Below are 14905 nucleotides of genomic sequence, written 5' to 3' on the forward strand. Positions count from 1 at the left end.
AGGGGACCTTCCTGGAAAGCACTGCAGTGGAATATCCAGTGTTGCAATTAGTGGTGGGTCAAACCCTATATTGACCGGACTATAACCTCATTTGTTGGTCTATAACCACACTATTGGAATGAAACTGTCGCCGAGTATTACTTCGGACAGAGACGCCATTTTTTGGTCCTTTGCTGTACATACTGTGCATTATGGCCCGATCCACGTTATCTACAAGATTTGAATGTCCGCATTTAACATATGAACAATGGAATGGTGAACGAGGACCTACAAGCTACGATACACTCCCTTCACCATGATCTTGCAAGTGGTGCAATACTTCCCAACGAATCGGGTGACTGTCTTGGTGTCATCATGCAAGACTTCTTGAGATCTAATCCACTCTTCAATTCTGTGAAAGAATCGACCAACCTACAAGGGTTTCGGAGACAGCCAAGTAAATCTCTCGATCAAATGAAGAAATCAAAAAACTCTCTCCGGAAGAAGGCCTTCGGTGAAAATTGAACCCCCAATGACCGACCGCAGTTCTACGATGCGCTTCACACATACAACTACCTACGCAAGAGTCACTAGTCAAAAATGAGAGAACGATCTACTAAACATGAGGAATCACGCTTCAGAAATAATTTTTGGAGCTTTAGCAAGCACGCAGTCGACGGCACTCTTTACTCAGGAACCAAGACCCCTTCCTTCTCCCTTGACACCGCAAATGAGCACTTTTCATCAAAATGTGGCACAGAGCCACCCTCCATTGATGAACGCAATTTAGATAGGGTGAAAAAAATAGCTAGTGAGATTGAATTTCCTTTCGACCGTAGACCCATCAGGCCAAAGGATGTCAAAATTACACTACAGAGTATAGGAGCTCGAAATCATCACCAGGCCCGGATGGTATTACCTACGGCATCTTGAAACGATTAAGTTGCAGCACGTCTAATATGACGACTGTAACAAATTTATTCCAGTTGCACCAACACCTCGTCTCGTAATTTTAGCAATAAAATTTAAGAAATTAGATCTACTTAATTATATTCACGACGTGTTACGAGGGTTAGACATACATTGTTATGCGCGTTACTGAATAATTTCAAGTTCAACTTAAAAATTCCTGAACTGCGCACGCGCACTCATCGCTAATACCTACCACGAAATTTGACTGGAGGCAGTGGTGATTGGTGGGTCGTCGTTTTCATGTCATTACGAAAGGTAAGAATTATTATTTCATAAGTTTTTAAATGATTATCTTTTCATGAAGTCATGGACAATAAGTAGAATTGTTACTGTGGATCTGACTCTGGTCATTTGATGATGCATCGCGTTGGCCACATTCCGAACTAACGTTATACTCAGCCATGCACACACAAGCCCGCGGCCGGCGAAGCCCTCGTCATTGCGGTGCCTTAGTCCTGGACAAGTGTCGAATCCGGTTCGTTGTGGGGAGGCTGCTTACTATTTTTTTTACCGATCACAGCCGGGGATCACATTCACAGCCAGGCTAAGTTCAGAGTCTCATATTAGCAGATTGGACCTCATTTTAGGCAAAGACAAAGTCAAAGTGCAAACAGGGAATGGAGGGCATTTCTAGGAGCACTTAGGCCAGGGTCTAGTTATCCAATGTGTACAAGGACTAACCTTGTCCCGAGGGTAACCCTTGTGACTTGTGTGGTGAGATAAGGTTGGCAATGTGTAGTTTATTTTCTCTTGTTTTGAGGGATAAATGCTTGATTGCCTTTAGACCCTACACCAGATTTTCACAAAACTGTGCATGGAATTGTATGTTTGGTATGACCTACACAGCAATAATACAAATGAATATGCCAACAGTGTTTTGCACATGTGATTTGCGGAGGAAGTTAATTTACATTTAATAAGAATACCCATTAAGCATCGATGGTTCATGTTCTTTTTTCTAAGTAAATCATACCATCATTGTTTGAATGCACTTCTCTAACCTTATTTATCTCTTTTAAAATATATATCATAGGATCAAGAAAAGGATCTCACATTGGCAGTGGTAGGGAATCCTGACACTTGTGTGCACATTGAGGTTGAAGGCAATGTTGTGATCGATAATAATAATAATAATAGGCATTTGTATAGCGCCATCTATCTAGAAATATTCTATTCCGAGGCGCGTTGTTATTATTATTATTACCCCGGCTTTAGCTCGAGCTGCCTTTCAGCGCTCGTGCATTCAAGGAATTTATCCTGCCGGGTACCAATTCACTTCACCTGGGTCGAGTGCAGCACAATGTGGATAAATTTCTTGCTGAAGGAAATTACGCCATGGCTGGGATTCGAACCCACGACCGTCTGTTTCAAAGTCAGAAGACTTATCCACTGGGCCACAACGCTCCACATCGATGAGATACTGTCTGTGACCCAAGGTATAGTAATCCTCTTTGGACTCACCTACGCCCTCAACCTTAGCTATCCGAAGAAGTTGAAATATTTCTTTGAGTCAGCACAAAAAATCTTCATGGGTCTTGACAATGGTAAGCAGCCTTCGCCTAAAGTCCAAGGACTAAAATTGAAACTGTACGATGTCTGGTCATAGAGTATCTACATGTAATTTCTCTGATGCCTTAAGACGACAAACTACTGTGGTACGATCTCAAGTTTGGCATTTTGTTACTTTATACACAGACTACGAAAGTTTATATCACTACTTATGAGAAAAATTCATAAGGTATGATATATCTGTAATAATGTGTTTTGGATTTTTGTATTCACTCGAACATTCCCTTTCCCTTGCTGATGGGATGAACAATCAAGATGGACACGCAAGATTACAAGAACAGAATCGCAAGTTGCATATGGGTTATGTGGTCATGATGCTTGTTCTTCCCATTCTAAAAAATTATGTTTCTCATCATGAAATTAATGCTTGCTATGGGTTGGTGCTTTTCATTAGCATTTACATAATTTTATGTATGTGGAATTAAGCTGTGTATGCAATACTATTTTGCATTTAATCAGATCATAAATGGTAGTTTAAAGGGAGAGTCCAGCCCTCAAATAACTTGCTTTCAAGAGAGGCAGAAAAATCAGACAAACAGATTTTTACAGAAAACTATTCTGTATTATTGAAAAGATGCAAAAAAACCATGTCTACTATAAAGATATCTTGGGTAAAGTTTTGAGGTAATCATATTTTTGAACAAAAAATTAAATTTTGTAGTATTAATATTTTTACAGTAAATCATGAGAAGTGTACCCATGATGTCATCAATTTTTTCACAATTTAATCTAGTTATCTTTTGATACTACATGTTTATGCTTTGCTTATTCTACTTAATAAAGTACAGTTCTGTGGTTAAATTGCATTTACTTTGTTATTGATTAATTTTAGCTGTGTGTACATACCAAGAAGAAAACTTTGTCATCTGAAATTACAACCATTGAGTATATGCAACTTAAAACACTGCTTTAACACTGAACTTTAAAAAAATGTGTAACATTTACTCAAAATTCTTTATCGGATTTTACTTATGACAGATATCAAACTTGCATTTATCGAGTGATGATAACAATACACTTCTCTATTAATGTAAATTCTACTTTTAACATAAAGTATTCACAACTAAAGTAAATACTTAAATTGCTACAAACGGGGCATAAACACGACAGTAAATATACTCGTTATTAAGGTTACAAATACTTTCAAATTTATAAAATTAAGTACATGGAACAAAAAATATTTGCACTGTGAACACTTAAGAATGTGAAACTTCAGACAATTTAATAGTGTATGAAACCAAATTTTCTGAGTAACAATAACTTATAAAAAATATTACTTTTCAAAATGAAATAAATTATGAATTAGATTGAACATATATTCCCAAATTGCTGTGACTTAAAATTGGGAAATATATAATTTGTTTTTCTTTTTTTTAAAGTTGCATGTAAACAGCTTCATCACTGTTGATAACTTCAAAAAATTAAGTCATTTATCTTGCTTAAAAGTTATTAAGTAAATTCAGCAAAAAACATGATTCAAATTTAAGTATGCTTAATAAAAAAATTACTAAATTTTATATCTTGAAAATTGATGCCATTATTTTTCATTCATGAAAATTCAGTTCCCTAAAAAAATTTCTTTTACATTGTAAAAACTCAAATTTGGAGAAAAGTTATATTCATCAAGAGAATTAAGTTACTGGAGCCAGTTATTCTGAGTTGTAGAAACAATCATTCAGACACTATTTGAAACTCGAAATGCCACATTTTAAACAAAACTTATAAAATTAAGGCAACTGTCTTGCCTTAATTTTATTAAGTAAATTTTACAAAAAGTATCAAAATATATTTTAGTGTGTGGTGTCGCAAATTTCAGAAAATCTGTTCATGCTCAAGTGGAGAAATACTTTCAAATAGGTAAGCTAGTATGTAAATTTCAATCCGGCTTTCGTATTGGATATTCCACTGAATCTTATTGGATACATTTAACAGATTTTATCAGGAATGACATTTCACATGGCCGCATGGTTTGAATTGTTCTCCTAGACTTACAAAAAGCTTTTGATACTGTAAATCATAACAAACTTTTAAATAAATTAGAAGCGATTGGTTTAGACTCTGCATGTGTGACATGGTTTAGATCATATACTTACCTAATCGTCATCAAGTTACCTTGCAAACGGTTCTTTCTGATTCACCGCCTATTAAATGCGGTGTCCCTCAAGGAAGCATGTTAGGCTCCATTCTCTTTACGTCTTACATTAATAATATATGTACTGGTATTAACGAATCTAAATTGATTTTATATGCTGATGATAGTATCTTGATCTTAGTGCAGATTTGGAAAATTGCAACGAATAGATGTCTGACAACAAGCTTAGTTTACATGTTGGGGAAATGGAAAGCATTTTATTTTTTTCGAACGAAAGTTAAGATATACACACGATTTCACGGTTCCATAATAATCATGTAATTGAACAGATTCAGTAAAATATTTGGGAATAGATTAAACAAATGATCTATCATGGACAGGTTTGGTAGACTCAATCGCCAAATAGCAAATTCACGCTTAAAAATCTTGTTTAGATATCAAACCTAGACGTATTTTATGCTTTGTTTTAACAGGTTTAAAACAGTGTCTATTCGACTATGCTAATGCGGCTTGGTAAGGTAGTCTGGCTGCGACGGAGAAGAAAAAGCTAATAATAATTCAAAATAAGATTGTAAGATTTTTAAATGTTTTAGGACCAAGAGCACATGTCGGATGTAATGAACTTGAAAAGGCAGGATTACATCATGTAGAACAAAGATCTAAACAATTAGTATAACACCACGTACATGAGATATTCTATTCGGATACATTAATCAATACATAGCAAGTCATTTCACCCGTGTATCAAATATCCATAAGTGTTAATTTTAATTTTGTATTACCAAATCGTGAAGGTCATATCAGGAACACTTTTTATTTTAATGGCGTCCAATTTTGGAATGCTCTTCCTAATAAAAATAAAAGCTGTTAAAATTTTTCCTCACTTTAAGAGTGCATTAAAGAAGAACCTAAAACTGAATCTACTCGAGAACAGTATTGCCATTACAAATCACCATTTTGTAAAGTTGGTGTGTAGTATTGTAGATAATGAAGGGTATGATAAAATAAAATATTGTTTCATATACATGTATTAGGTAGATTTTTTCTTTGCTTCAGGTGATTGCAAATTATTTGACTGATGGATATGTATTTCTGTTTACCATATTCCAGTACTTGTCGTAGTGTATACCTTTTGTTATTACAATATATTAATGCTTTATACTAACAATAGCACCCTATTCGAAATAAGCCTTTTGGCTTTCATGTGCTATTCTGACAAGGTATTCCTCAAATTCATTGTAATCACCTGTGATATTCTTGACGAATAAAATCAATCAATCAACTGCAAATGTCATATCTATTCGAATGTTTTTACATGAAAAATAAACCATGTAAGTTCAGATTTGTTGATACCCTCATTCTTTTGACGTCAAGTTATCTAATAAGGCTATGATGAATCATATTAAGAGAAATTGTCTTTAATGAATTGTTATTATATAAATTGACAGTTAACAGTCAATGGTAAACCATGAACCAAGCAATTTCATGAATCTTTCTGCCGTTATGTCCCTATTCATTTTTGATTAAGGAATTTAGGGTAATGCACACTAAGAAATCCCGGTGGAGTGTACGATACGTGCGTACACCCCTTAATATCATCGAGGTGCGAGTTAGCTCTTATGTGAGAGTCCGTGTCTGTTGTACACCTTTAGGGGTACCCGTTTAGCGACAGGCCTCTGCGCTCCAAGCGGTGGAAAATTGAACCCGAATTTCTTAGTGTGTGGGATTCATAACCGCTTTGATTCTTGAAGTTTACCGAATGATATGTCGTAAAATAAACATGGAATCAGAAATATTTTGTTTTCTTTTGATTATCGAATCGCATTATATTTTGTGGAATGCTTTTTTACGTAATGAAACATTTAAAATTTTCGGAGGTTCGAATATCAATAAATGAACTCAATTATCCTAATCTAAAATTCTTGAAAACCCTTTGAATGTTGCAATTGATTGATCCATTAACCTCTTGCATTATAATCATGATAATTATGTTTCACATGACGAATAGGGTGCAGATTTTAACCCCAGTTACTTACGGATATATAACATTTATACATTGTGATGCAGCGTGAGATTAGCCATTGATAGCAGATTTAAAAAAATGTTGTTTTATCCGGATTTTCTTTAGCAGGATGATTTTTTTCCAAAATATGGGGCGTGACTTTTCAGAAACATGCAAATGCAATGAGAAACATTCAAACTGAGCTATTTTCTACATTATGTTAATTTGCATACCATCAAATATGATCATAACCGGATTATTTTATTAATTTTGGATTAAACCAATCTAATATGATGTCAGTGTACATTGTTGTATAGGAAACGTCAAGTAATTTTGGCTTCATTTTTACGTTACTGTGATATCAGATTGAGACTCTTCATAACCGGCGTGAGAATCTCAGTGAACGCCCCTCTGCATCACGTGATTTCGCTCAGTTCATCTGTAAGATGAATCATCTGAAGAACCTCACACTCAGTGGTAGCTATCATGATGACTTCTACACAACATTATCGTCGATGACATCAACTACAAAGGTCATATCTTTTGTTTTTACATGTAAAACAGTATTACAAGCAAGCCATATGAATTATACGTTCAGATTTTTAATACCCCTCATTCTATTGTGTTTTGTAGAATGTTTTTTATCTTCCATTATAATCATAATAAGTATGTTTCATACGACGAATACGTCTGCATACTAAGACCCAAGTTGTTATCAAAATTTCTTTTAGGATATATGACATTTTTACCTTTTGAAGAAGAGTAAAATTACCATTTATAGCAGATTTTAAAAAGATGTTGTTTTATCTGGATTTTCTTTGGCAGGATCTATTTTCCCAAAGTATTATAAGTGACATTTTCGGAAACGTGCAAATGCAATGATCAACATTTAAAATGAGTGATCTTCTACATGATATCGATTTCCATACCATGAATACTATCATTACCGGATTTGTTTATTAATTTGTGGATAAAACAAGTCATATATGATGTCAGTGTTCGTTGCTATATAAGAAGCGTCAAGTAATTTTGGCTTCATTTTTATGTTACTGTGATATCAGATTGAGACTCTTTGTGACATGTATGAGAATCTCAATGAACGCCCCTCTGCATCACGTGATTTCGCTCAGTTCATATGTAAGATGAATCATCTGAAAAAACTGGCACTCGATGGTAGCTATCATGATGACTTCTACACAACATTATCGTCGATGACATCAACTACAAAGGTCATATCTTTTGTTTTTACATGTAAAACAGTATTACAAGCAAGCCATATGAATTATACGTTCAGATTTTTAATACCCCTCATTCTATTGACGTCATTGTGTGGAGTAATGTGGCTCAGTGGATAAGTCTTGTGACTTTGAAACAGAGGGTCGTGGGTTCGAATGCCAGCCATGGCGTAGTTTCCTTTAGCAAGAAATTTATCCACATTGTCCTGCACTAGACCTAGGTGAGGTGAATTAACCCGGCAGGATTAATTCCTTGAATGCATGAGCACTGACAGGCAGCTCGAGCTTAAGCCGGGGTAATAATGATAATAACAACGCGCCTCGGAATATAATATTTCTAGAAAGATGGCGCTAAATAAATGCCTATTATTATTATTATAATTGCCAAGTTATCTAATGAGGCTATGATGTCTCATATAAATGGAAATTGTCTTTACTGAATTGTCTTTTTTATCAACTGTCAATTAATAGTCAATTGTAACCATGAACCAAGAAATTGTTATAAATCTTTCGGCTAATTTTCCCCTTTTTATTCCAAAAAAGTGATCAAGGAAAATATGCAAAGGGTAATACCCCTTATTTGATTCTTGAGCTCTACCGAATGATATATCATGAAATAAACATCATGCAACCAGAAGTATTTTTTTTTCTTTTGATTATAGAATCATATTGTGTTTTGTAAAATGTTTTTATGTAATGATACACTTACCATTTTCGGAGGTTCGGATATCGATAAATCAACTCAATTACCCAACTCTAAAATTCTTGAAAATCCTTTGAATGATGCAACCGATTGACCCATTAACATCTTCCATTGTAATCATAATAAATATGTTTCATACGACGACTAGGCCTGTATGTTAAAACCCAAGTTGTTATCAAAATTTCTTTTAGGATATATAACATTTTTACCTTTTGAAGATGAGTAAAATTACCATTTATAGCAGATTTTAAAAAGATGTTGTTTTATCCGGATTTTCTTTGGCAGGATGTATTTTCCCAAAGTATTATAAGTGACATTTTCGGAAAACGTGCAAATGCAATGATCAACATTTAAAATGAGTGATCTTCTACATGATATCGATTTCCATACCATGAATACTATCATTACCGGATTGTTTATTAATTTGTGGATAAAACAAGTCATATATGATGTCAGTGTCGCTGTTATATAAGAAGCGTCAAGTAATTTTGGCTTCATTTTTATGTTACTGTGATATCAGATTGAGACTCTTCATGACGGGTGTAAGAATCTCAATGAACGCCCCTCTGCATCACGTGATTTCGCTCAGTTCATCTGTAAGATGAATCATCTTAAGAACCTGACACTCAGTGGTAGCTATCATGATGACTTTTACTCAACATCACTGTCGATGGCATCAACTACACAGGTCATATCTTTTTGTTTTTACATGTAAAACAGTATTACAAGCAAGCCATATGAATTATACGTTCAGATTTTTAATACCCCTCATTCTCTTGACGTCATTGTGTGGAGTAATGTGGCTCAGTGGATAAGTCTTGTGACTTTGAAACAGAGGGTCGTGGGTTCGAATGCCAGCCATGGCGTAGTTTCCTTTAGCAAGAAATTTATCCACATTGTCCTGCACTAGACCTAGATGAGGTGAATGGGTACCCGGCAGGATTAATTCCTTGAATGCATGAGCACTGAGAGGCAGCTCGAGCTTAAGCCGGGGTAATAATAATAATAACAACGCACCTCGGAATAGAATATTTCTAGAAAGATGGCGCTATATAAATGCCTATTATTATTATTGTCAAGTTATCTAATGAGGCTATGATGTCTCATATAAATGGAAATTGTCTTTACTAAATTGTCTTTTTTATCAACTGTCAATTAATAGTCAATCGTAACCATGAACCAAGAAATTGTTATAAATCTTTCGGCTAATTTTCCCCTTTTTATTCCGAAAAAGAGATCAAGGAAAATATGCCAAGGGTAGTACCCCCTTATTTGATTATTGAGCTCTACCGAATGATATATCATGAAATAAACATCATGCAACCAGAAGTATTTTTTTTCTTTTGATTATGGAATCATATTGTGTTTTGTAGAATGTTTTTTATCTTCCATTATAATCATAATAAGTATGTTTCATACGACGAATACGTCTGTATACTAAAACGCAAGTTGTTATCAAAATTTCTTTTAGGATATATAACATTTTTACCTTTTGAAGAAGAGTACAATTACCATTTATAGCAGATTTTAAAAAGATGTTGTTTTATCTGGATTTTCTTTGGCAGGATCTATTTTCCTAAAGTATCATAAGTGACATTTTCGGAAACGTGCAAATGCAATGATTAACATTTAAAATGCGTGATCTTCTACATGATATCGATTTCCATACCATCAATACTATCATTACCGGATTGTTTATTAATTTGTGGATAAAACAAGTCATATATGATGTCAGTGTGCGTTGTTATATAAGAAGCGTCAAGTAATTTTGGCTGCATTTTTATGTTACTGTGATATCAGATTGAGACTCTTTGTGACATGTATGAGAATCTCAAAGAACGCCCCTCTGCATCACGTGATTTCGCTCAGTTCATCTGTAAGATGAATCATCTTAAGAACCTGACACTCAGTGGTAGCTATCATGATGACTTCTACTCAACATCACTTTCGATGGCATCAACTACAAAGGTTATATCTATTATAATATTTTATATATAAAAACAGTTATACAAGCAAACCATATAAATTCAGATTTTTAATACCCCTTAATCTATTGACGTCAAGTTATCTCATGAGGCTTTGATGCCTCATATATAGAGAAACTGTCTTTACTGAATTGTCATTTATATCAACTGTCAATTAATAGTCAATTGTAACCATATGAACTAAGAAATTTCATAAATCTTTCGGCTATTTTTCCTTATTTCATTTTTATTTAGGAATCAAGGAAAAATTAGCATAGGATTGATGCCCCTTTTTATTTGATTCTTGATTTCTACCGAATGATACGTCATGAAACAAACATACAATTAGAAATATGTTTTTTTTTTCTTTTAATGATGGAATCATATCTTGTTTTGTAGAATTTTTTATGTAATGATACTCTTACCATTTTCGGAGGTTCGGATATCAATAAATCAACTCAATTACCCAACTCTAAAATTCTTGAAAATCCTTTGAATGATGCAACCGATTGACCCATTAACATCTTCCATTGTAATCATAATAAATATGTTTCATACGACGAATAGGCCTGTATGTTAAAACCCAAGTTGTTATTAAAATTTGTTTTAGGATATATAACATTTTTACCTTTTGAAGAAGAGTAAAATTACCATTTATAGCAGATTTTAAAAAGATGTTGTTTTATCCGGATTTTCTTTGGCAGGATCTATTTTCCCAAAGTATATAATAAGTATGTGTCATACGACGAATACGTCTGTATACTTAAACCCAAGTTGTTATTAAAATTTCTTTTAGGATATATAACATTTTTACCTTTTGAAGAAGAGTAGAATTACCATTTATAGCAGATTTTAAAAAGATGTTGTTTTATCTGGATTTTCTTTGGCAGGATCTATTTTCCCAAAGTATTATAAGTGACATTTTCGGAAACGTGCAAATGCAATGATCAACATTTAAAATGAGTGATCTTCTACATGATATCGATTTGCATACCATGAATACTATCATTACCGGATTTGTTTATTAATTTGTGGATAAAACAAGTCATATATGATGTCAGTGTTCGTTGTTATATAAGAAGCGTCAAGTAATTTTGGCTTCATTTTTATGTTACTGTGATATCAGATTGAGACTCTTCATGGCGGGTTCAAGAATCTCAATGAACGCCCCTCTGCATCACGTGATTTCGCTCAGTTCATCTGTAAGATGAATCATCTTAAGAACCTGACACTCAGTGGTAGCTATCATGATGACTTTTACTCAACATCACTGTCGATGGCATCAACTACACAGGTCATATCTTTTGTTTTTACATGTAAAACAGTATTACAAGCAAGCCATATGAATTATACGTTCAGATTTTTAATACCCCTCATTCTATTGACGTCATTGTGTGGAGTAATGTGGCTCAGTGGATAAGTCTTGTGACTTTGAAACAGAGGGTCGTGGGTTCGAATGCCAGCCATGGCGTAGTTTCCTTTAGCAAGAAATTTATCCACATTGTCCTGCACTAGACCTAGGTGAGGTGAATGGGTACCCGGCAGGATTAATTCCTTGAATGCATGAGCACTGAGAGGCAGCTCGAGCTTAAGCCGGGGTAATAATAATAATAACAACGCGCCTCGGAATAGAATATTTCTAGAAAGATGGCGCTATATTAATGCCTATTAATATTATTATTATTGTCAAGTTATCTAATGAGGCTATGATGTCTCATATAAATGGAAATTGTCTTTACTGAATTGTCTTTTTTATCAACTGTCAATTAATAGTCAATTGTAACCATGAACCAAGAAATTGTTATAAATCTTTCGGCTAATTTTCCCCTTTTTATTCCGAAAAAGAGATCAGGGAAAATATGCCAAGGGTAGTACCCCCTTATTTGATTGTTGAGCTCTACCGAACGATATATCATGAAATAAACATCATGCAACCAGAAGTATTTTTTTTCTTTTGATTATGGAATCATATTGTGTTTTGTAGAATGTTTTTTATCTTCCATTATAATCATAATAAGTATGTTTCATACGACGAATACGTCTGTATACTATAACGCAAGTTGTTATCAAAATTTCTTTTAGGATATATGACATTTTTACCTTTTGAAGAAGAGTAAAATTACCATTTATAGCAGATTTTAAAAAGATGTTGTTTTATCTGGATTTTCTTTGGCAGGATCTATTTTCCCAAAGTATTATAAGTGACATTTTCGGAAACGTGCAAATGCAATGATCAACATTTAAAATGCGTGATCTTCTACATGATATCGATTTCCATACCATGAATACTATCATTACCGGATTTGTTTAATAATTTGTGGATAAAACAAGTCATATATGATGTCAGTGTTCTTTGCTATATAAGAAGCGTCAAGTAATTTTGGCTTCATTTTTATGTTACTGTGATATCAGATTGAGACTCTTCATGGCGGGTTCAAGAATCTCAATGAACGCCCCTCTGCATCACGTGATTTCGCTCAGTTCATCTGTAAGATGAATCATCTTAAGAACCTGACACTCAGTGGTAGCTATCATGATGACTTTTACTCAACATCACTGTCGATGGCATCAACTACACAGGTCATATCTTTTGTTTTTACATGTAAAACAGTATTACAAGCAAGCCATATGAATTATACGTTCAGATTTTTAATACCCCTCATTCTATTGACGTCATTGTGTGGAGTAATGTGGCTCAGTGGATAAGTCTTGTGACTTTGAAACAGAGGGTCGTGGGTTCGAATGCCAGCCATGGCGTAGTTTCCTTTAGCAAGAAATTTATCCACATTGTCCTGCACTAGACCTAGGTGAGGTGAATGGGTACCCGGCGGGATTAATTGTATGAAATTTATTCATAGATCACAAAAAATGCTTCTATGGCATTTCTTCACCAATTTCAATTCTACATCCTCAATTTATGTCACCAATATAATTCACTACAGTGTCAACTGGGCTTAAATTAAAACTGTGTTAAATTGTGTTGCGAGATGCCGGATGAGCTCCACATCATTGATGTGCTAGTAATGTTACTGCGATAGATGAAAACACGTCACTGTGACCTTGACCTTTTGGCCTCAAAATCAATAGGCTTCTTTGGATCTATAATAGTATCATTTAATTTGGTGTGTATGATACTAGCTCGGATCCCAGGAAGCCTATTAGTTTTGACGTCGAAAGGTCAAAGGTTCAAGGTCACAGTGACATGTTCTCAGCTTGCTATTATTATCATTTTTGTTTTTGTTTGGCGTCACCTGTGCCTGGGAGGCGAAAGGCGAACCGAATCACTATGTCCCGCAGATCTCTCCTCCCGATATAACTGATTGGGAGAAGTCCTTCTAATATCATTGAAAACGAAAAAAAAATAGTTTAACTTAACCTAGGCTTATATCATTTGGTTTGTTTGATACTAGCATCGATCTCAGGAGGTCTTTTTTTGGTCAAAAGTTTAAAGGTCAAGTCGCCACCTTTCACCTTTCTTGCTAGACCAATACCTCCATTTTCCACTTTACAGGCGTGAGTATTATATGCTCGCCTGCTGCCACTCTTGCATTATTTTAATTATCGAATCGTATTGTCTTTTGTAGAATGCTTTTATGTAATGAAACACACTTTTCGAAGGTTCTGATATCAATACATCAACGCAATTACCCAAATTTAGAATTCTGGAAAGCCCTTTGAATGTTGCAACTGATTGACCCATTATCCTTTTTTATTATAATCATGATAATTATGTGTTACATGACGTATGTGCCTGTATATTGTAACCCAAAATTTATTTTAGTATATTTTACCTTGTGACAGCAGATTTGAAAAAGATGTTGTTTTATTGGATTTTCTTTGGCAGGATACATTTTTTTTCAATTCAATTCATTCTATCTTTTCCATTTAAAAAACAACAAAATATGTACATTCGAAATACACATGTATATACAAAAAATAGATCAAATACATAAGCATAGTAAATTAACATTTTAAGTGATAGAAATAAATGGAAAATGGAACACCTTTGAAAAACTTTTTTTTAATCTTGTAAATGGCAGGAGTCCAGGTGGGTGTTTCATAAAGCTGTTCGTATGTTGAGAGCGACTTTAAGAACGACTGGTGATCCCTTCTTGTGGTAAATGGTATATTCATTGGCGATGGTTTAGCGCGTAAGAAATGATCACCAGTCGTTCTTAAAGTCGCTCTTAACTTACGAACAGCTTTATGAAACGGCCCCCTGAAGTTAACAAAATACAAATATAATGATAATAATATTAGATGGCGCATGTATTTGAATTCAACTTCTTGCCCCCCTATCCCCACCCCCTACCACATCTCTCTCTCTCTCAGGTAGAATTCAAAATTAATATAGACTAGAATTTAAATTGAAATGAAATTAATATGACA

The 14905-nt window shown here is 34.3% G+C and overlaps 1 protein-coding gene across 1 annotated transcript in view; it reads left to right on the plus strand.

Annotated features, from left to right (window-relative positions):
- Window positions 1-252: 252 nt before the first annotated feature.
- Window positions 253-14905, plus strand: part of LOC121413171 — a 32495-nt gene continuing 17842 nt past the window's right edge. Inside the window, exons 1-7 of the mRNA XM_041605934.1 lie at window positions 253-393; window positions 6980-7147; window positions 7676-7843; window positions 9073-9240; window positions 10353-10520; window positions 11643-11810; window positions 12929-13096. Coding sequence (XP_041461868.1) covers window positions 253-393; window positions 6980-7147; window positions 7676-7843; window positions 9073-9240; window positions 10353-10520; window positions 11643-11810; window positions 12929-13096 — 1149 coding nt within the window. The remainder of the gene's footprint in view (window positions 394-6979; window positions 7148-7675; window positions 7844-9072; window positions 9241-10352; window positions 10521-11642; window positions 11811-12928; window positions 13097-14905) is intronic.

The sequence above is a fragment of the Lytechinus variegatus genome, chromosome 4 (genome assembly GCF_018143015.1).
Source record: "Lytechinus variegatus isolate NC3 chromosome 4, Lvar_3.0, whole genome shotgun sequence".
Classification (NCBI taxonomy): Eukaryota; Metazoa; Echinodermata; class Echinoidea; order Temnopleuroida; family Toxopneustidae; genus Lytechinus; species Lytechinus variegatus.